Source organism: Tympanuchus pallidicinctus, unplaced genomic scaffold (assembly GCF_026119805.1).
Source record: "Tympanuchus pallidicinctus isolate F22 unplaced genomic scaffold, pur_lepc_1.0 scaffold3, whole genome shotgun sequence".
Lineage (NCBI taxonomy): Eukaryota > Metazoa > Chordata > Aves > Galliformes > Phasianidae > Tympanuchus > Tympanuchus pallidicinctus.
Window position 1 is genome coordinate 14,512,136 of NW_026294747.1, and position 22,661 is coordinate 14,534,796.

Below are 22,661 nucleotides of genomic sequence, written 5' to 3' on the forward strand. Positions count from 1 at the left end.
TTTGCAAACAGCTGGTTTACAGAGAAAACAGAATTACACACAACAAGAGAATTAAGTCATTACTGAGCAGATGACTTCTGAAATAAACGTATAGAGGAAACAGAAAATCAATCAGCTTTCCATTATGAAGGACTATTCAGAGACACGAGGATAAAGAAAAGCTCTCCCTTATAAGAGAGGGAGAAGGTGAGGTAGCCAAACAAGAATGCAGCTCAAACCTGCAGGAATAGAAGTCAGTTACAAGACCTTTTTTTCTTACCTTATTTCATTTTGAGAGTAATCATAGTGAGACAAGAAGTAATTGAAAATGTAGATTCATTTGAAAGTAAATGAAGTGGCTTGCATGGTTGAAATATTTTTTTTTCCAGTCTTTCAGTATGAAAGATGACAAAGTCAAAACCCTATAGAAATACTTATCAGTAAAACGCTAATGGGGATTTCGATACAAATGACCATATGCTATTTGGAAGGTGCAGGTCGTAGAGATTCTTAAGCTATGATACAAGCTACCCTGCACTTAGGTTTGAAAAGGATAGCATAATCAAAAAGGACAGTGAAATTCTAAGCCGTGTATAGAGAAATGGCTAGAAAAATGAGATTTCATCTGAGTCTCTGACATTTATGTACTGTGCTATCGTAGTTTTTTTATATGCATAAAACAGTAAGCCCTCAGGAGGTGACAACAAACTGAAGGGAATATGGAATATATGGAATAAGGAATGCAAATAAGAGCTACGATCTCAGGGAAATTGCTGTTTTTTTCTGCATTGTCTAAAAGAAATTTGTGTCACAAGCCTACAAATGAAAATGGAGAGTCTTAAAAGAGCTTCTATACTGGGTCTGTCTGGGATGGAGTTCAGTTTCCACAACACTCCATATAATGCTGTGCTCTGTATTTGTAGCTAGAACAATGTCTAGCTGTCCCTCTGAAGTTTTGTCTCGTGCTGAGCAGTGCTGGCACAGCACTGAGGTTCTCTTCCAACCTCCAAGAGCCAGGAGTCTGAGAATGGGCAAGAGGTAGGGACGGGACATTGCTGGGGCAGGTGATCCAGTCTGACCTAGAGTCTAATTCCATGCCATAAGACATCACATTCAGAAATGCAAGCTGGAAAAGGAGAAAGAGAAGGGTGGGTTCTCATTATGAAGATGACTGTCCTCCTGAAAAATCACTATGCATATTAAGGCTCTGCTTATCAAGACATAGCTGAACATTGCTTGCTAGTGGGAAGTAGAGAATAATTGTTTTCTCCCTCTTTACTTCTACATGGCCTTTGCTGGTTTTTTTGTGTTTTTTTTTTTCTCTTTTTTCCTCTTTAGTCAAGTAGTCCCTATCTCAACTTGTGAGTCTTTCCCCCTGCCTCCCTGATCATGTTTTTCTTCCTCTTATTTTGAGGAGTGAGTATAAGAGAGTGGTTGTGGTGGAGTTCAACTGGCCATCAGTGTAAATCTGCCACAGCTTCTTAGTCAAGTGAAAAGTGGCTTGGCTAAAAATGGGAAGAATGGTTGTAGAAATAAGGTTTGAAAAGGAAAATCAGTATTTTAGCTAAGAAAATTAATCTCTTTGGAGCACATGGTGAAAGCTGTGTCACTTCTCAAGGAAACTGACTGCTTTAAAGCAAAGCTATTGATATGTCCTGTACAGCTGTTGTAGTCCAAACAAGAATTGGACTGTGTCACCTCTTAGAAATGTTTCTGTCCCTTAAACATTATGCTCAAAAAGTGGAGTGCTTGTTTTCTCTTCATAATGCAGTAGTTAGCTAGAAAACGACAGGCAAGATAGGCAAGTTCATCCAGCACCTGGGCGCGTGTGCTGTATGTCATGAAGGATAGCATGTCCAGGTGAAAAAAATGATTGCACATTCTGTAATAATATATGGGGTTTCTTTTGCTGTTTTCTCTTGGGGCTTGCTGTTGTTTCACAGCAGTAACTAGAGTGCAGTAAAAGTCATCTCTGTGGTGATGTTATAGTCCACGTACATGCAAATTTAGGCTTGATTAGATGCCCAGTTCCAAATCTGAGTAGCTGAGAAGTTTTATTGTCAGCAGTTACTAAGTTTCCTAGTTAACTGTGCTTAACAACTGATGTAAGAATCAAGTGACAGCACTAGTGCATCTGAGAAGAATGTTAAGGAAGGTGAATGAAATTTGCATAAGATATTCAGGCAAAAAAACACAAAAAATCTTACAATAGTAATAAAAAGGGTTTACTGTAAGCTATTATGAATACTGCTTTAAATTTACTTCTTGAATCCAGATTGTTTCACATTCATAATACTCATTACATAATTTCAGTATATTTGTGGACCAGCAGGACCTGTGTTTTTTTTTTTTTTTTTTTTTTTTTCCCACACAGCAGATTTCTATTTAGTGTACGACTTCACTATCTTATCCTGTACGTTCACTATCTTATCCAGTGCTATCTTCAGGTGAACTCAAAGATAAAGAAAATGAAGCACTTCAGAGGTCAGGGTTAGTTCCAAGCAAAGAGACTTTGAGATATAGTAAATCATCTGCTTTTCCTGCCAGTCATGCTCATGTACGTGCCTTCTGTCCTTTTGCATTTGTGTTGCATTGATAAGCAACACAATAAGTAAGTGCAACACTGTAAGTAAGTGCTGATGGACTCTGTCACTTTGCTGAATATTTTGGAAATTATATCTAGAGCTTAAAAGAATGACAGACATTTGGGTTACATTAAAAACTTTTTCTCTCATGAACTTCCGTTGTATTTTCTGTGCAGAGTCTCTTGAATTTCTTCGTGGTGGTTTTCTCAATGATGTACCCAGTAGAACATACCTGCCTTTAAGTTGGAATTAATTTAGTGTTTGGAAAACCTTAAATAAGAAGAATAATAGTTATACTTGTTTTATCCTTGCAAGTATCCAAAATACTTGTTTTTATCCTTAGGAACTTTTTTAAACACCATCCATGAAAGCATCATCCTTACTGCCAGATTTATTCTAAGTTGGAAATTTATGCTCTTTTTCTCAAATGGATTTCCTTTGTAGTTAAAATAGTTTGGTTACAAGCTTGCTTTGCAGAAAATGATGACTATATCCATTTAACCTCAATTTTTTCCACATTCCTTGACAATACATATGAAAAGTGGATACATTACTTGCCCTCTACACCCAAGTTTCATTAAAATACTACCCAGCTTAATCTGTAATGCAATCTAACTCACTATAATATCTAATGCACATTATAATTACTTTTTATGCTTTTCCTGTCATGAGTAATCAAAATCAATTTATTGAAAATGTGTTTTGTTGGGGTTTTCATTGGGGAATTGCGTTGCCTGCAGGCATTCAGGTTGCCATGACATTATTTCAAAAATGTCCTTCATTCTGTTTATTTTGGAAAACAGCTGTAGCTTGCAGTTGCAGCAAATCACAAGCAGATAACTATCCAAAAAATTAGGATCCAGCAATGGGTTCCAGAAGCAAACATTTATATTAATTTGTTAAAACCTCGGAAAGAAAAGGTTGGAATTTCTTTTTAATGTGACAGCTATATCACTGGTTCTGAAAACCTGAACCTGCTAGAGCAGTGCTATGCTTTGTACAAATTTGAGCTATGTATTCCAGCGTGTATTTGGTCTCATTCATTGACCTGACTTGCAAATGTCATTCATGCTTTACTCACCTATAATATGACATATGTTAAATGATTTATTCTGCCCCACTTTATAACCTGTACTCTGTTAACTACTTTCCTAAAGTGTCCTTTCAAACTGATAAATGAATGCGGTTATGCTCTGGTGGTCCATTTAACACATAATATTGAATGAAGAATTTAGACACTGATCCAAAAGCGATAAGGGTCAAAACAAGTGATTTTTTTTTTTTCATTTTATTACTTGCATCTGTTATTGAGCATCTTTTTGGATTTTACAGTTGAGTTGGACCATGAGTGGTTTTAATCTGTGCTTTGTCTAGATAGGGGTCATCTGCTAATTTCTAGGAAAAGTAATATCACTGGAAAGTTGTGAAGTCTTCAGTATCTTCCCCTCTGTTCTCAAGTGTATTCTCATGCATTTCTATAGAAGAGGCTGTAAATGTTAAACTACTCTTTTCTTTGTAGATTTCCCCTGCAAACCCTACTCTCCCAGGCTATTTAGGATAACACACGTCTTCTCTACTTGTGCCTCAGAGCCCTCTGGCTGAGGACAGTGATCTCCATGCATCTTTGCCATGTGCTTAAGGCTTCCTTTTGTGCATTGCTAGTTTGATGTTTTGAATTCTTTTTGAAACATACTCAGAACTTGTGTGCAGTAATTGGTTGGGTTGAATGGTTAAGAAAGTCCAGCGTTTCTATGAATCCAAAGCTATCAAAAATATATCCTCTCATCTCATGAAGCTAGATTTTGTAAATGGTGAATAAAGTTACTTGTTTTTAATTAAAATAGTCAGAGGGGGGTTAAGAATTCATAGAATGGTATACTGAAGGCATAGTTAAACTTTTGTGTGATGAAGGTCATGGAGTGGAATTTCCTCATACTGAGGACAGAATGGGTTCATTCAATTTTATAGAATCACAGAATGATTGTGGTTTGAAGGGATCATAAAGGTCACCTAGTTCCAACCCACGCGCTTTGGGCAGGGATGTCAGCCAGGTTGTGAAAATAATTTTTCTTTCTGGTGTTTCGTTTTTTTGTTTGTTTGTTTTTGTTTTAATTATTTCTTTTTAAAATTTGTTTTAAAAGGACTAACCAGCCAGGAATGTTCACAAAGAAAGAATTTGATCAGTTGGCCTCAGCAGTAGACAGCTTCAGTCTCATGACATATGACTACTCAACACCACAAAGGTAAGATTCTAACACTGGAAAAACAAAAAACTGAAGTAACTGATTCCTATTTATGCCCTTATGAAATCTACAATGTGAGGTTCGTCATTTTTTAAATTTTCACTGAGCAGATAGCATATATTGACTGTATCAGATACTAAAGTTCTGGATTAGTAATTAGAACAGCTGATTTTTGAACCAGCAAATAGTTTGGACTTAGCTGCAGTAAAGATTTGGCACATAGTATATTAGAAGGCTTTGCACCTGATCTAAATAATTATTCTTTTATTGGTACTGTGACATTTGTTTCCAGGTGAATTTTTCACTTTTAGTTATTTGACAGAGTTTTGCACAATGGTACAGAATAATCCAGTACATGTCATTGGAAAGAATAGCTTTAAAGCACAATTGACAACACACTTGTCTGATTCCTCATGAGGCAGCAGACTGTGTTTTGACAGCACTGCTGATGTGATCATGGTTAAACATGTTTTTATGTTCCTCCAGTAGTCCCTTCTTTGTACTTTTACAGCTGTTGTGGAGCAACTCAATGAACCAACTTATCTAACTGAAAAGCAACACAAAACTCCACTCTTGTATGTGAATATCCATTTTCAGGAACTTACGATTTTTATGTCTTTGGAAGTGGAACAGCAATCAAGTTGAGAGATCCTTAAACTCAGACTTTTAACGTCATCATTCTCCAGAAGTGTGGTTCATTTCATCTCCAAATTGCAGACAAAGACATGCTCTTTGACTTCCAGGGTGATTCAATTTATCTTGCTTCAGTATGGTTGTCTACGGTTAACATTTGTGGTAAGCTGGCAGATGTAGAAATGCATGTATTACATCACTAAGACCTCTGCCACCTGTAGCATTCTAGCATTTTGATAGTGTCTACACAGGTTTATTTCTGAAGAGACTGAAGTTCTTTTCTATTAAGCTTACCTATCTCTTATCCCTTTCCCCAGACCTTTTTTCTAGATCATCAAGCCTAGCACCCTAGGGAAAAGGAACATATTTGAAATTAAAACAGTTATTTGTTACCCTCTTCTGCTGAAATATGCAGCATAGAGATAATATTGTAGCTTTCCTCTATATAAATCTCATCTATGAAGATGAGATGCTAAGGACTTTCATATAGACTTTTCAAACCTATGTAGAACCTGGGATACATTTAGAGATACACTATACTGTATGCTACCATCTTTCCTGTATGGTGAAGCTTCACCATACTTTATGACATGTTAAAATCACAAGATCCATTATGGCACAGTCTCATCTTAATACATCCACTGCTACATTAAGCTACTTTGATCTGGCTTGGAGCTAGGCTTTTTTCGTACTTCAACATGCAAGGAAGGCAGTCTTCAGTTAACACACCCATTGTGTTCAAAATACATTTTCTGAGAAATAAAGTTTCTGAGAGAGGATTTGAAAAAAATTGTTCAGATGATCTTCTTTTGAATTAAGTTGGATTGGTTTGAGTATTTTAAATGCAGGATAGCACATACAGCAAAATTTCTGTACTGTTAGCACATGGTTTTAATGTCACTGATATCTTAAAGGCCTGTAGGCAGATAATTAGCAAAGTAGATCCTAGGATGTTTATAGTTCTAAGATTAGAACATGCTTTTACTTTTATCATGTTATTGAATTTTTGCAGTAGAAATTGTTGCTATCGTCCCTGATGAGCTAGGAAGCAAATTAGCCTAAAATCCTGATACTGCATATAGAACAGTTCAACTGCTCTGAGTATTCTAGTGCTACACTTTTTCATTCATGTAGCTTTTTGTTGTTAGTAGGCAATTATCTGTTTGGGGTTTCAAGCAGAAGTAGCGTGCAAACCTTAAGCAGTCACTGAAACCTGTATTGTTTACAACTGAAGTTGTACAGATTTCTGAAGTGTTCCGTGGGCAGCGTGCAAAGCTCCATGACAGAGAAAACATGCTAGCTGGAAACCTACAGTAAAAGTTTCATGTCTCTTCACCACAGAAGTGAGTTACCAAGCTGAGTGGGGCAAGCAGCCTATGTGCATCAGTAGTTCAAGCCATCTAGGAGCAGGCATGGAACCTTTGTAGGATTGTAAATTAACCTTCGCTGTTTTTTTTTGTGTACCATAGTTTGCTCTTTACAATTATACTAGTTCAAAAGATAAAGCTAATGAGGGCAAATGTGCACCTTCTCTCACAGCTTGTTTGATTTTTTACTAACTCAACAGACCTGGTCCAAATTCCCCACTGCCCTGGGTACGAGCCTGTATTCAAGTATTGGATCCTGATTCAAAATGGAGAAATAAAATACTTCTAGGGCTGAATTTCTATGGCATGGACTATTCTGCTTTGGGAGCCTTGGGGGAGCCAATCCTCGGTACCAGGTAAGACTTTCCTGGATAGTACTTTTATATGATGTTCTCACAAACTCGGAAATTTATAATCGTTTATGTTTAAAAAGTATAGATGTGTTGATAACATAGAAATGACAAAAATGATAAACCTATGCATGAAAAAGTGGCTCACTGATTACAAAGTAAGATCAGTTGTTTGCTGTACAGAAGTGCAGATAGATGGCACAGGTATTCTGTTAGAACACTGATGGGAAAAATGGTTGTGTAATTTTCTCTCCTTCCTCTACCTGTATTATACGTGTGGTTTGTCATCTTTCTGTTAGTGTTTTGCTTTATTTTTTATGCTCTAGATCAGTTTAGGTTTCATTTAGTTGACCTATGGATTTTTTTCTCTCAGTTCCTGAAGTTGTTACCTATTACTTTCAAATTTGATACTGGTGTCAAACAGCAATAGGCCTCCAAATTTCTTTTGAATAGAAAAAGCTGTAGTAAGCCCACCTGGAGACAAAAATCCATAAGATGATAAAGGGATGTATTTGAAAGATAGCCTGAAATTTTATATCGATTCTCCAAAGATAATGGTTGTTTTAGTTTTGGGTAATAGCCACATATAATAAGCAGCTTCACAGAAACACAGTAGGGGTACAGTGCATCAAGCCAGAAGACAAAGCAATAAAACCAGTATGAATTTGGCAGGGAAAAAAAAAAAAAAACAAACAGCCTTTTTCATAAATTTGGTATTAATTTATAAAATAAACCCAAGCCTTGAAGCACACAAGGTGACTATTCTGATTTTTGCTCATAGATTACAAACTGCATTACACCCATATAACATTTAAAAAGTTAGGCACTGAAATATTAAGGAATAGACTGTATAAGATAAGATGTTCATGCCCATAATAGGCTTAGCTTATCAGAGACCCTCTTTCTCCCTCCATCCCTCTTAAAAAAAAAAACAAAAAAAAACAAAAAACAAAAAAAAAACCACCCTTCCAATTCCATTAAAAATATTTCATCTAAATATTTTTTCTGTCTCTAAATAACACACAGCTGAGGCATTATCCTATTTTCTCATTCTGTATCTGCTTCATACAATATTAAAAAATAGACTTTCAGTGGAGAAGTGGGTGCCTTCATTATTTATCTTCCTTACCTTTGCTCCTTAGTGAATTTGAGCTTCTACTTTGGTAGTGACTGTAATTCAGGTGTTATTCATGATCTGTAGAAAGTGTGAAGATCAGAGTCTGTGCTTCTTTAATATACCCTTATTATGTTGTAATGATAGCGATGTTAAAATGAAGCACTATTAATAAGACTGAAAATAAAACAATTCTTCAACTAAGTGCTGAATGGAGGTATCAGCTTTGTCACTGTAGACATTTCTTCAGGTTTTTGCATGTCAGATTTATTGCACATGCAGATCTTCAACAGGCCAATACTTACAATTGTTATTATAGCTTATACATGGAATTACATGTAGATAGCTTACACACAAAATTACATTCAGGAAGTGCAGAAACCTTTGCTAGTCTTGTTTGTTTTTCTTCAGGATAGAAAGTAATTAAGTAATTGAAGGAGGCTCTGAATGCAGGCAGATTTAATTCACTGAATTTAACTGTTAAGTAAATAATTTTCAATAGAACTTCTATTTCTATAGCTCTGTTTTTTAAATGCAGAATACATTCTGAAAGTAGAACTGCTTTGTTACTTTGCTGAAAAATTATAGAACCTTCCTTTTCTGCATACACACTATAGAAAGCAGAATGCTTGTTTTATGTGCCCAAGTATAAAAATCAGAAGTAAATGACAAGAAAACAATTTTTCTTTGACAACACAATGTAGCTTGTCTTTGAGAATTGTTACAGCAGGAACTATTGCTTATTTTTGCCATAACAATGTGTTGAGCTTTGACTTGCAGCTCATTCACCAGTGCTGTTTGTTAATACAGTGAAGTTTGTCTTGGAGATCATAGCACATTTTTATGCTTTAATCTAACAAGTACCACTGCAGTTTAGCTGCAGGGAAGCTACATTCCCTTGTATATTTAGTTCTAATACAGTTCGTACAAAATGATAAACTGGAATAAAGGCTGTATACTTATGATTCCCCATATCACCTCCAGTCCTTCTGGCAATGTTTACTGCCCTCCAGCTATCAAGAATCGGGTGTCTGAACTGCTAAGATACTTTAAAACTTACCATTGCATTAAAATCCTGTCAGAACATAAGCTGATGTGGCTGACTTGCTACTCTAATGATCAGTCAGTTTGTTCCAGTCTGTCCAATGCTGGTACGGCATCCTGACAATATTTCTTCTTTATCTCAAAAGCATCTTGGAAAATACATCTTGGATAAGTAATTCTTCATTTTCTCCCAAAGCCAAAATTGTTTCGCTTTCCGGCAGAATCTTTAAACAGGACTTTTTTGGTACCTGTATCAGGTCAGCAAGCCCCTCAATCTCACAAGCTTTTACCTTCCTGTAATTTTTCCCCCCTTTAGCTATCTGCTTCTTCAGAATCTATCTTAATCATTACATTTCAATTGCAATAATATCCATTGTTTTCTCATGGTTTTCTCAGGGGAGGTTATACAATGATGCAGTGGTGTTATCGCATGCCATCTAAAATACACCGCCTTTATGACCTGGACAAAATGGGAGCTCATAAGTCTATTGGTAGCTGTGACTTAGAAACCACGTAAATCAAAGGCTATCACATGGCAATGGTGTCTCTTATATTTAATAAATCAGCCTTAGTTATTGAGCACACCCCTGCAAACTCTTATCTATTAAAGACACTATGTCCTTTTTTGTGTAGTGCTGCAAGAGGGAAGATACCTCTCTGTTCTACCTAGCTGTAGATAACTTAAGAATATATCCTGCATTCAGGCTGCTTTTGTTCCAAATGCAGCTGTTGAAAATAGATATGTGAATAACTCCATTGTTGTCAGACAATGCTGTCTATGCTCAGCTTTTATTTAAAGGAATCTGAATAGGGATTTTTATGTTAATTTTTAAATACTTAAGAAGATTGATATAATAAATAGTAGTCGAAGCAAGGGAGAAACTAATTTGACAACACATTGTGCTATTTAGAGATGGAAAATAAGATGACTTGCTATTGTGAGGATGTTGGACTCTATTGAGAATTTTATTGGCTGCCTTCCATTCTCTAAATAGCAAGTAATAAAAAGTAGTACTTCTAAACAGTTAGAGATGAGCTTTTTGCTCTGAATTACTGTTTTTTTATTAGCAGCAATTTCTTAGCAACAATTTAAGAAGATTTGGGTCAACAGTGACTCATGACTTTCTCATAGAAGGTAAAAAAAAACATATTTAAGGGAGGCTGTTGCTCTTCAAACTTTTCAAGGTTTTTACAACATTTATCTTCCTGCTGTAATTCTCTCAAGACTTCTACTACCTCCTTGCATCAGGATTTTGTCTCCTGATTTAATCTGTTTTACTCATAGTTTATGTAACTTCAGGCAGTAACTAATATTTCAAATAAACCAATGCTCCAGTTAGCCCTGTGGAATTGAATGTCCTCTTGATCTGTTATACACTTCTCCACTTCATTGGAGAGACCGTTAAGCTCCTTCCTAAGTTATAGTGCTAGGCAGATCTGTAGCATGATAGAAGGAAATTAGAGTTGGGCTTGGCATTGGAAAGAAGTTATTTTTATACTAGAACTGTCTAAATAATTCAGGAGTACTTCAAGAGATTTATTCTATTAAATTTGCACTGTGAAACTCTGTTACACGTGGCTTCCATTACATGGATATCTCTTCCTCCCCTTAGGAATGGAAGGTGAATTAACGCAGATAAATTAGAACACTTTATGAGGCGAAATCATTATACGCCAGCTTGTCCAAGTGGTAAACATGACTGTAGTGCAATGGAAAGCACAACAATTACAGCAGAGTAGCAAGGCCCTAGGCTGCAGCAAGGAAGAACTTGCTCAAATGCAGCAGCCATAGACAGAAATAAAGAAGGGATGCTACATACCTTTGGAAAGCCTCAGATAGAAGGACCCCCACAGAGCTCCTCTTGTCTCCTCTGCCAACTCTTAAATGAAGTCTGGGACGGGGTGGATCCTGGTTCCACCTCTTCCAGTCACTCAGATGCATTGCATACACCTGAGCTCCCCTGGGTTGGTCCTGCCTTCCCACCAGCTGCTCAATCATTGGTTCAAGTCTTGACTTAGCATTTCTGCTACAATTACCTTAAATACCAAATTGCTACAATTGTTATTTTTATGTAAAAACACATTCCTTGTTTGGAATTCAGAAATACTGGAAAGGTGGCTTGTATTAATTAGACAAGTCATTAGATCTGAGGTTCCATTGTATTATGACACATTGGTTATAGATGAATGTGTATCTGTTTAAGAAACAAAAAGTCAGTTGTGATGTACAATTTAAATGTTGAGCATATTGCTGTGAAATGTGCTCCTCTCTTTCTCTGAGGATTCTTTATTTAGTGTTAAATTTGCTTGCTACATGCAATATTTAGATGTTCAAACATTGACAAAATTATAATGATATAATTTTTTCTTTGCTCTCTCATATTTGAATCGTTAGAAGATAGCATGATAGAATTGGGAAAAATACTTCTATGGTCTAAAGCAAACAAATAGGAACCAGAAACCTTTACTGTGAGTTAAATTTGACTTGCATTTTCAGATTTGCATGTGGGTGTATTCACCCAGTATACAGTAAAGCGAAAAAAGCTCATTGCTTTGGAAGCTTTATTTGGGCTTGTGAGATCACTAGTGATGAACCTAAAAACACTTCCAGCACTGACTGAATCTCTTTCAATATAAGATGATTAACAGACAACATAGAACAAGTAGCACCATCTGTGCGTCCAGATTGCTCTGCTATTAGTCCCTTAACTCCCAATTGCCCCATCCTCTATCATGCTCAATGCTGAAAGGATAATTATTAATTTTTGTCTGGTACTGACTGTCCCCATAAGACACTTTCCATATTCAGTACCATTGCAAATTAGTTGGGCTGCTGAAAAGGGCCTCCTGCATATGATTAGTATCTTCATACAGTTTAGGCGAGAGGAAGTTGCAGAGCTGACTAAATACACTATGCACAGTAAATTTCTATGTCTTCAGAATCCAAACCTTCCTGCAGAGTCCTTCTCTTTTTACGCCAACAAACGGCAGCTTGGATGAGGCTTATTGATCAACTTGAGACCTAGCCTCCATTGATTGGGAGGGGTGCATGGCCTGGGGTGCTGGCTGTAATCAGTTGGATCTCTCTGTCTTGTGTCTATATTGGGAGCACGCCAGCTCTGACCGTCCAGCCCCAAGAGCCCATGTTTGGCTTCTGTGTCATCTCATGGAACCTTTCCTCACCACATGCCCATAAGCTGGTCAACCTGGATATGATCACTTTTTCCTGTGAAAAATGCATTGGGGTTTTTTTTGGATTTTTTTTTTTTTTTTTAATATATATATATCTATGTTCTTTTCCTCATTGGTTATGGTTAGGTGGAACAGTGTTTCGTTGTTTGTGTCTGACCATAAAAAAGTTGGGTAGACTTAAGTAAATGAAATGAAGTAACGGAATATATGTTTCTGAATGCAGGCACTGTAAGAAAGGGCTTGTTTATATAACTACCTGAATAGCTTGAATAGAGCCAGGCTCTGATTGCCTATTCTCTTTACTAGAAAATTGACAGCAATGAAATCATCTGCATTTTGTTAAAGGAGGGATATTGTTTGATATCTATTATGGATGTCATTTTTTCCATGTTATAGTTTTTTTTAATATGCATTTTTTTCTTCTAAGTCTTGAATGAAAGCAGCTTATAGCTTTTGTATTTGCTTTGCATTGAGGATTTTGCAGTCCTCATTTCCAAATTTTAATATTAATCTGTTCAAATGAATTGAATTGTCATGATTGCTGAGAAAGTAGTTAGAACTAAAACCAAGATAAGTGATCTTTATCCTTCAGGACAGCTTTCTGTCCTTCATGGAGTCTAGACTTGACCCAGACTCTGATCAGCCTTCAGGTACCATGAAAATAAGTTTTGTTATTGGCTGGAATCATTATGGATTTTGTGTATGATGCTGTGCCATGCCCCAAAGCTCTTTTTTTTTTTTAATCTTACATCAGGGTAGCAGCTGCACCTCGTACTCAGTCACTTTCAGCTCTTCTTTTTGAGCTGTGGCTGCAAATTTCACCAATAGGAGTGAGACAGTACTTACTGACAGGAGAGAGAAGCGTTGGTGACTGTTTTTTTCCTTTGTGAGACATTGTTATCAGAAAATACCCTCATTTTAAAGGGTTGTGAACATAAATGCTTGTAGGAGACCACTGGCCATCTTCCTTTTCTCAATACTAGAAGTAGAGCATGAAAAGAAAATCCACAATAATCTCCATGAAAGGGACCAGTACAATGTGCAAAGAGTGCAGATAGACAAAGTGGGCGGGTAGGGAGTAGAAATCTGACTTAGTACTGAAAGTGCTAAATATTAAATATTAACGCAGTGGATGCTCAGAAAAAAACAACCCACCTCACACTGTATCTCATCTTCCCCATCACCGCAAGAATCCCAGACAAACAAAAAATCTGACCATCATATGTTTGAGAGGAAAGCCTCCTTATTATCATTAAAGTAATAATTAAGTAATAAAAGCTGTTCTGAAGCATCTTCTCCTTCAACTCAGACAAAGTTAGGATGTTGAATAAAAGTATTGGTTGACCTTTGTAGACAGTTTTCTCACATATCTCTGTAAAGATTTCGCATCTTCACCTTTCTTTAGTACACTGAGACATTAGTTCTGATATTGAACTCCTTTTTACAGGCCTGCTGAAATGAGCTACATATCATCAATATGGATTTAAGAGCTAGGATGTTAGTTAGTAGTTAGTTCTTAGTAACTCAGATATAATTTTAATGTTGAATTTATATGGCGACAATTTTATAAGACAATTATATACTCTATTTGCTAAAGAGAAGCACTTTTTATGTTTCTGTTCTTTTTAAAGCAAACTCTGTATCTTAGGGTAAATGCTGATAAACTGGTTCTTTTTTTTTCTTTTCTTTCTGATCTGCTGAAGTCATTATTTGTCTTCATTATTTGGCTGTGAGTATATTGTCAAGCAGTGTGGCACAGCAGTATCTTTGTGACCCAGTTCTTGCAGTATATTTTTCTTCGGACTATCTGTAATCTGTTCTGGACTGAAACACATTAGCAATAAGTGTGTTGTATTGTGTTGTGGCATCCAGGTAAATCCATTTGCACCGAGACTGCTTCATGATGTGTTACAGTGTTGTTATTTTCAAAGCTCAGTCCTAATTTGTACTAAAAATTGATGTACAGAATCATAAAGTCTGAGTGCCTCTTTTCATTTTGACAAGTTTTTAAATGGCAGAATTACTATAAGCAGTAATATTACAAAAAAAATTGATGACTTTTTTGCAAAAGGCAGTGGAAGAATTTCTGTTTAAAAAAACAAAACAAGGAAAGTCAGACATTTCTACAGGTTCTCCATGTTTTTGTGCATGGTTATTTTGGAAGGCAAGAAGAAATGTGTGTGTTTATTATGCATGATTTTGGAGAAAGTAGATACCACAGTGACAGACTGCACAGAACGATTTTTAAATTGAGACAGGGGAGGTTTAGGTTAGAAATTAGGAGAAGTTTTTTGCACAGAGGGTGGTGATGCACTGGAACAGGTTGCCCAAGGAGGTTGTGGATGCCCCATCCCTGGAGGCATTCAAGGCCAGGCTGGATGTGGCTCTGGGCAGCCTGGTCTGCTGGTTGGCACATAGCAGGGGGTTGGAACTGGATGGTCATTGTGATCCTTTTCAACCCAGGCCATTCTATTATATGATTCTATGATCCAGTTTCTGATGGAAGGACTCAGTAAGCGAGTCAAGAGCCAGCCTGTGAAATACACAAGGTTCTGAATAGGCTTCAAGTAATACTTACAGAAAATAATAATGAAGCATATAGCTCCAGAGCCTTTGAAATAATAGAAGTGCAAATGTGTTCCACAACATTAACAGCTTTTGATTTGTGTGAGCAACTTGTTTACACTTGAGTTATACAGTGGGTGATCGAATGAGGTTTCTACTGATAGCGTTCAGTAGCTGTAAAAGGTGCAATGAATATTTTCTTCACATTTTCTTGAGACATTTCTCTATGTTATTAGTACAGGGAAGTAGAAGGTGATTTTCTTTTTTCCCCACCACTGAATGTTTTTGTGATTGTTTTAGGAAAATGTGTCTAGGAATGCTGAGTAGCAAATTCTAAATCAGTTTTGGATTTTGTGTGCTAACAATATGAGAGATGTGTTTCAAAAATGCTACTGGAACATAGTATTGTTCATGGCTAAGATAGAAATCAAGATAGACTGATTCTTCATTTCCTTTTAGAAAGATAAACACTATTAAAAATATTATTACAAATGCGCTGTTTGAAAGCTGAATGAAATCTACAAGATTATGCCCTAAATATATCTGTAAATCCTGAGTAGTTGCTAGTTTCTTACCATTTAATGTAGTCATTTCCATAATTAACTTAAGTGTAGCTTTCATTATCTATTTCAGAAGGAAACTGTCTTTGAGAACCTTAAAATCACTCCATATATCACAACTTTTACAAATAACTTCAGCTTTTTTTTTTTTTTTTTCATTTACCACTTCTGTGGTTGGAGAGCAGAAAGAAAATTTCTCCAGAATTTTATTTCACATGCAGTTCAAAATATCTGCATTGCCAGGCTTAGAGCAGGTATGTGCATGCCCCATTTGTGTTTGAGGACATCAGTCAAGCGAGAGGGGTAACATGAGACAAAGACTGGAGGGTACACCTGCTGCCTTCAAATACTGGATGGGGTGATAGAGGCAGGCGGTGCTTGCACTTTTCAATGCAAGAATGATTATCTACTACAGTGTTTCAACTCAGAGTAGATCATCTTATCATTAGTGTTTCCTTGTACTTACCAAAATTTAGAGACGTTGCTGTTTTACAAGATAATTATTTGTGTTTGAGTAAAAGCAAAACTTCCTTGAGTCATCAGTAGCCTAAGTAAATGCTGACTAAATCCTAGAGATTTATTTTCCTATGCTGGTTCGAACTGAGTTGTGCGTTAATATGCTTAATATGATGTTCACTTGGAGCTATAAACCTGAAAAGGTAGAAGTCAATGAAGCTGTCGCTTTCCATATTCTTTCACTGCTTTGAATTAATTTTAATGAATTTAGGTATATTTATTCCTCTGTATTCCTCATTTCATAGTAATAAAGCACTAGATAGTTTGAGAAAACTCTGTATGAAGTGGAATATATTTTAATATGGACAATACAAGTGAGAAGTTGTGATTTGCATTGGCAATAGCAACCTATGGAATTGACCCTAGATTTTAGCATCGTAAATTATGAGAATGTAAAGAGAGAAATCGATGAGACAACAATCCTCAGCAAGACCTTTGGTCACCAAACCTGTGAAAGTAATATCCTCATTGCGGACTGGTGTTCTTGAGCCCACATTATCTAGTGAATGTACATAATGTGGTAAAAATAACCTGGAGACCGTAGAGTCTTTGCAAATAACAATTAAACGTTCAGTTAAAAATACGATGAGGGTGTCCCATCATATCCCTTTGACAGCTGCTTAGTTACCAATTTAAAATCTAGTTTCTTCTGCACTGGGATTGCTCTAATTCTTTAATTGTATTTTGTTGACATTAAGTCCAGGCATTCTCAAGTGTTGAGTTTTACTCTGGCTTTGTTTCTGTTCTCTTTTGCTCACTCATCTGTTTGTTGGGAATATGAGTTAGAGCACGAGACTAGGTAAAATAGTTAAAGATGAATGGTAAATTGCTTATCACTCATAATTGCTATTACTTTTGACTTTGGAAACTAGTATTGAACACCTGTATGTACAAAATGGATATCAAAGATACTAGTTAAAAGATTTTTAGAACTATGAATTAATAAAGCAAGAATGCTTCCTTTTAAGAGTGTGTCCAGGTAGAGCAGTATGTGCGTGATTCTTTTCTGATTTAGAAAGGATTATTCTCAGGTATATTTTAGTTGTTCTTTTAATATGTCCACACAAATCTAGTGATGAAAGAAAGCTGATGGAAGATCTCAACTGAAAAACAGCTTTATCTTAAGAAAATCAATTAGAATTTAGGTCAGGAGAAACTAAGATGCTTGAGAAATATTGTATTTAGTTTAGATTTATCCCCAGACAGAACAAAAAAGCCCTGCACCACTAGCAGAAAAGCGTCAAGCTTACAGAGAGCCCCATCAATAAATTTCAATCAGATCTGAAAACCTCTACAAAAATGAAGTGTTTTCTTCTTGCTCCCTACCCCCAGAGTCATCCTTGAGTAAATCCATAAAGGTAATATTAAGCATAAGATATGCCTGGAGCTCTGTAGCTGACTGGCAGCATTTATTTAGCAACTGCATTAAGAAAAATTGAAAAATCAATTTGCTTCTTTGTTTGTTCAATGTATTTGGGCATTGTTTTGTTTTTTAATTCGAGGGTCTGGTACTGAAACATGAATTTGCCTAAAGTTAATAGTAAACACTCATAGTTTGCAAGGAAACCACTTGCTATTAGTCTGTTGTGAAACGGTCGTTATCAAGCTGCATAATAAGATTGATTGTATGCTTTACTACATACAGTAATGTCTTCCAAAAATAAATAACGTTATGTTAGTACTGATGGAAAGATATATATAGAAAGAATGGAATGTGTTAGGAACATAAGCTTAATATCTTTAGGTGCCTTAGTTGATAGATTAAAGCAGCAGGGAGTCTGTAGCAACAGAGCAAACAATTTACTCAGAAAGACTTCTCAGTAATCTTGTACTTGAGTAGGACATGATGTGATCTTTTAGCTGCTTTTTTTTTTTTTTGTCTGATCACTCCAAGTCATCCAAGTTCACTCCAAGTTCACTAAAATTCCCTTCTCAGCAATGTGCATAACTTAAGCTGATTATCTGTGCTCTTACATGTTAATTGTTTCTCATTTGAAATTTTAGATTATTTTTGTCCACGAGGTGCTGATGGGAAGCTGGCTTTGGAGTTTGTGTCTTATATTCCAAAATATGCTTGAAGACCATAGACTAATAGTTAACCAATATAGGTTGTATTTTCTGCTTGGCTGCTTATACTTAGACCACTGTTCAGAATCTTTCTTAGATTCTGATATTCATCTTCTGTCCCATTTCTCCCTTATTTAAGTTTAGAAAAGTGTGCAATTAAAACGTTTTATCAGCTTAAATTTCTTTAGTATCTGAAGTGTAGTAATGGAATATTTCTTGAGATGAAATTTAAAAAGAAATACGTTTTTTGAAAAGCTGATATGCACAAACTTTTTCACAGAATAATCTATTATCAGAGCTTGATTTGTTTTTAAACTTGAAATCTTTGTTTTCAGGGTTATTATAAGAATAAATTTAAAAATTAATGTTTTAGCATATCTTACACACAGCTTATATTGAAGTTTCAAATACTCATCCCATCTATGTATATATCTGCTATTTTAGGAGTATCTGTGACCTCAGATCAGAACTTTCAAACCCCATTGCCTGAAGCTATATTCTTAATTAGAGAACCTGCCATATCTTTGCACTTCCTTTGAACAGTTTCTCATTATGCCTATAGCAATCTGTCTGCTAACGTGGGATTTTCCTCTTCCAGATTTTTTTTTTTACAGGAGCTGTCAAACTGAGGCCTGTGTCTTTCACTGCTGACTACAACCAATATGGTATCGAGGAGAACATGCATAAATGATTCCTTTTCTTTTGCGTTCTTGCTAAATCTGTATTTCCAATCAGGGTGTTTATAAATAACTGTGCACTGCCAGGGGTGTGAAGTTCCACCCCCAGTCCCATCACCTCCAAAGCAAACTAGAATTAATACGATCAGAAAAGTAGTGGAGTTTGTGCAGCAAATAAAAGGAAAGCTTATTAAAAACAGTCAGGCATCCATGCTCCATACCCACATTCTTTTGGCTAAGATAAAAACTCCTGGTTACATTTCTGAAAGATAAAGGATATGGTGGCATAAAGGCAAGATTTTAAATAGGAGTAAAATACTCTTATTTTCTTTCTTAACTCTCATGTTAACTTTGCTGTGAAAAGTTAGAAATTTGTTTAATCTCTTTCCCCTTTATTTTGAACTATCAGAAAAGCAAATGTGTATGTATTTTAATACTAGGAGTACTGCAGGTAAGGGTGATACCTTTAACTTTGGCAAATACTGAGATTTTATGAAAGTGAAACTCATTTTTGAAATTCATTTTTGTATGCATTTTGTGCTTTTGTAGCCGCTATGCATCTAAAATTAAAAGGATACCACTTAAAAGATCTGTGGTACATTGTTTAGAGCAATGGAGAATATAGCTAATGCACAATTCAAGAACACTGGGAAGTGATGATATAATGAATATTCGAATGTTAGCCAGAGTGGTTAAACTGCTGTGTGCTTTTGTTTAGGTGGCGTTGTGTTTTTTTTAATCTCACATTCATAAGAAGATTTCTGCTCCATGAGGCTTGCTCAGACACCTTTATCCTTAAATAGATTGAGGAGGAGCTTTCTTTATTCAAACCAAGACAGAGTCCATTGGAGCACACCCTTGTGGAGTCTCTCAAAGTACTGGGGACACAGCCCCTCTTTTGTCCCCGCATCCTGACACTAGCGAGCCTTTCCCCATTTGCTGAGGTACTCGGGGTTCCCATTCTTCTCTGTTTGCCCTTAGTGCCCCCACCAGTAGGTACGCCCCTTCATTTCATTTTGTTTATACAACCTTTGTAATCTGGATTCAGTGTTTGTTGCTTTGTCCAGCTCAAACTATCTTTGTATCCTGTAAAGTCTATCACTCTTTGTTCTGTCCAGCAAACAAGATCTACATACAGGTGCTAAGCCAGCATCTTCTGTCATATATCTGCAAGATAAATTTGTTTAACCAGATTCTTGCCAAAACTCTTCTTCTCAGCTTTTTCTTTATGTTGTTTTGCAGGAAACTCCTATCCTTCCTTTGTTCTTCCCAAATTTCAGCTTATTTGCAAGGACACCTTATCCTTCTTCTTCCTTCATATACATTTAATCAATTATTTTAAAAGTCCTAGGCATGATCTCTTGTTATTCTTGATCCTCTATTCCTTCCGGACTCTCTCTTCAAGGCTCTTGCTACTACTCTGGTTTGCCACCTTGTATCTTACACCTTCAGACTCATTACCTTAGTTTATTGCTAAGTCCTCTTCATGACTGGGGTCTCTGCCTTTTGTCCCTAGACCATTTGAATGGACAGTAGATGTTTAACAGGTTAAAAAAAAAGACTTTTTTTTAAGCAAACAAAACCTCTAGCAGGCTTGCTGCACAGTTGAAGGGAAGAAAGGCCATACAGATGGGAAACAATTTGTACTCTTGCTTCCTGAACATGTTTCTTACCAACATTGGTTCTGGTTTTACCTAGCATGCAACAATGTCTACCGATACTGGGCAAAAAATGAAATGATCCAGAGAACTCTGAAGAAAATTCTGCCTCCTATTCCCTTGTTTTTGTGGTTGCCAGGAATACGTGGAAAGTATAAACAAAGGGGGAGTTGTAGAATATTCTGCCTTATTTGATGGCCTGCTAAAAGGAAATTTTCAGACCATTTTAACTGCCTTTAAAAGAATGCAATGGGAATGCAGGAGTTTGGCAAGGGAGTTTTTTGTTGTGTTTTATTTTGCCTTTATTAAAATAATCCTGGAATATTGTGCCTTGAGGGGTCTCGATTGTGATTTTGAAAAATGTGGGTGATTTGAAAACGCAGACATTTGAAACTTTCATATCTTTCACTTTATTAACTGGCAGCATTTTCCTCCACTGTAGCAAAACAAGGCAAGTCATTTTCTAGTGCCCTCTTTTCTGATAGAAGGTTGTACCAAAAGTATATATTCAAGGACAATCCGCAGATGTTTTATTCCCCCTACTTTGAAACGAATTTGCATGGATTCCAGATTATTTGTCTCTATGTGGACAGTGTTAGTTTTAAATGTTGCCGAACCAAGGAAGAGTGATTTTCGTCAACCTAGCACATAGGATGCTGTCTTGCAGCAGTACTGGAGGCTTATTTTAATGGACTGCTTTTGTGCTGGGAACAGATAACTGCACAATAACTTTACCAGTGCTGTAAATCTTGTTATGCTAGTATGTTGTTCTATTTAGGCTTACACAGTGTATGATTTCTTTCCGTTATGCATTGAAAATCTTTAAAGCTTTTACTGTATAACTTTTAATTTATATTTTTCTCTCTTGCAAAGTTCACCATATCCACATGTGAGCTTTCACCCCAGATAGTGATGAAGCATGTATTTGTTAGAATTATAAACAGAATCTCTTAAGTTCCATGTATTTCACAAGTTTATGATGTGACAGAAAAAGTTCTTAGATTAGAATACTTCAGACTGTTAGGGCTATGTTGCTCTCAGAACAACTTAAACCTCTTCTCATTGAAGTATCACCAAAAAGGAATGTCCTGAGGTCCAGAATAGAAGTTCAGCAACCCAAATATGGAACCTAAACTCCAATAGAAAGTGAATTAACAGAGTTGCTTTAATACTTGAAATTAAAATGGAGATCTGGTGAGGGAGGCAGAAAAGCATGTTAAACTTAAAAATAAATTTAAAATATGAATCAAATATTTGAAGTATTACCAGGCTTTGGGTCACTGCAACCCATATCGATTCAAAAGTATCTTTATTCCAGGCAAGAGTAAACTTAAAAAGAATCTAAGCAGTGAGGCATGAGAGTGGAATGCTAATAATTTACTGTTAGAAAGTAGAAATGTGGCAACATTTGAAAAGCAGTAAGAATGGCTGAATAACTTGTGTAAAATGTACTTATTTGCCTAAGTTATGGCACTGTTAAATTACAGAACTGTGATTTGAATTGCTAGGAAATATGAAGTGTATAAAAATAAATTCCAAGTATTCATTAAGCTGCAAAAAAAAGAAGACTGTTTTGAGGACAGTGCTGAAATAGATTGAGATGCTAAAAATTGATTTTTGAATTAGAAATGAACAGAATATCGTTTTGAGAACTGCTTGAAGTTAGAGTTCTATTTGCTTTGAGGTGTTGTGTATGATTCTTTTTATGCATATATATAGTGTGCGCTCAAGTGCATTATTGGTTTTCATTTGATATATTTCATATCTTGAGCGATCCTAAGTATTTCTGTTTTTCTGGATTTCTTAAGAAAATAAGGTTTATGACTCATGTTGTCTCTGCTGGCCATCTTGTCTGCACAGGTTTTCTCTGCAGTGCTCTCTGGACGTATGGACTAATTTAAAACAAATTTGAAAACTACTGCAAACTGTGTATTTAGTTGGGTTCGGTCATGTTATCTGTGTACCTCTCGTGCTGTAAATCTTTGGATGTGGTTTTGCTCAAAATATTGCAACAGGGTTTGAATGTTAGGTAGATTTCTAGGCCTGGCTGGTGGGACACTTTGATTGACTGCACATAAATTTGGCTGAAATACTTAATTGCTTTACACTGG

The 22,661-nt window shown here is 36.2% G+C and overlaps 1 protein-coding gene and 1 long non-coding RNA gene across 12 annotated transcripts in view; one reads left to right on the forward strand and one right to left on the reverse strand.

Annotated features, from left to right (window-relative positions):
- CHID1 (chitinase domain containing 1) overlaps nt 1-22,661 on the forward strand; it is a 127,633-nt gene that overhangs the window by 35,738 nt on the left and 69,234 nt on the right. For all 11 annotated transcript variants that reach the window (XR_008208951.1, XR_008208953.1, XR_008208954.1 and 8 more), the window contains exons 9-10: nt 4,706-4,807; nt 7,008-7,163. Coding sequence is in view for 2 of the 11 variants with exons in the window: in XM_052692756.1 (XP_052548716.1) it covers nt 4,706-4,807; nt 7,008-7,163 (258 nt within the window). In the remaining 9 variants the exon portion in view is untranslated. The remainder of the gene's footprint in view (nt 1-4,705; nt 4,808-7,007; nt 7,164-22,661) is intronic.
- LOC128085428 (uncharacterized) lies at nt 5,057-8,462 on the reverse strand. Its single transcript, XR_008208962.1, has 3 exons — nt 8,287-8,462; nt 5,735-5,788; nt 5,057-5,607 (listed from the first exon to the last, which is right to left on the reverse strand). It is a non-coding gene; the product is annotated as an uncharacterized LOC128085428 (long non-coding RNA).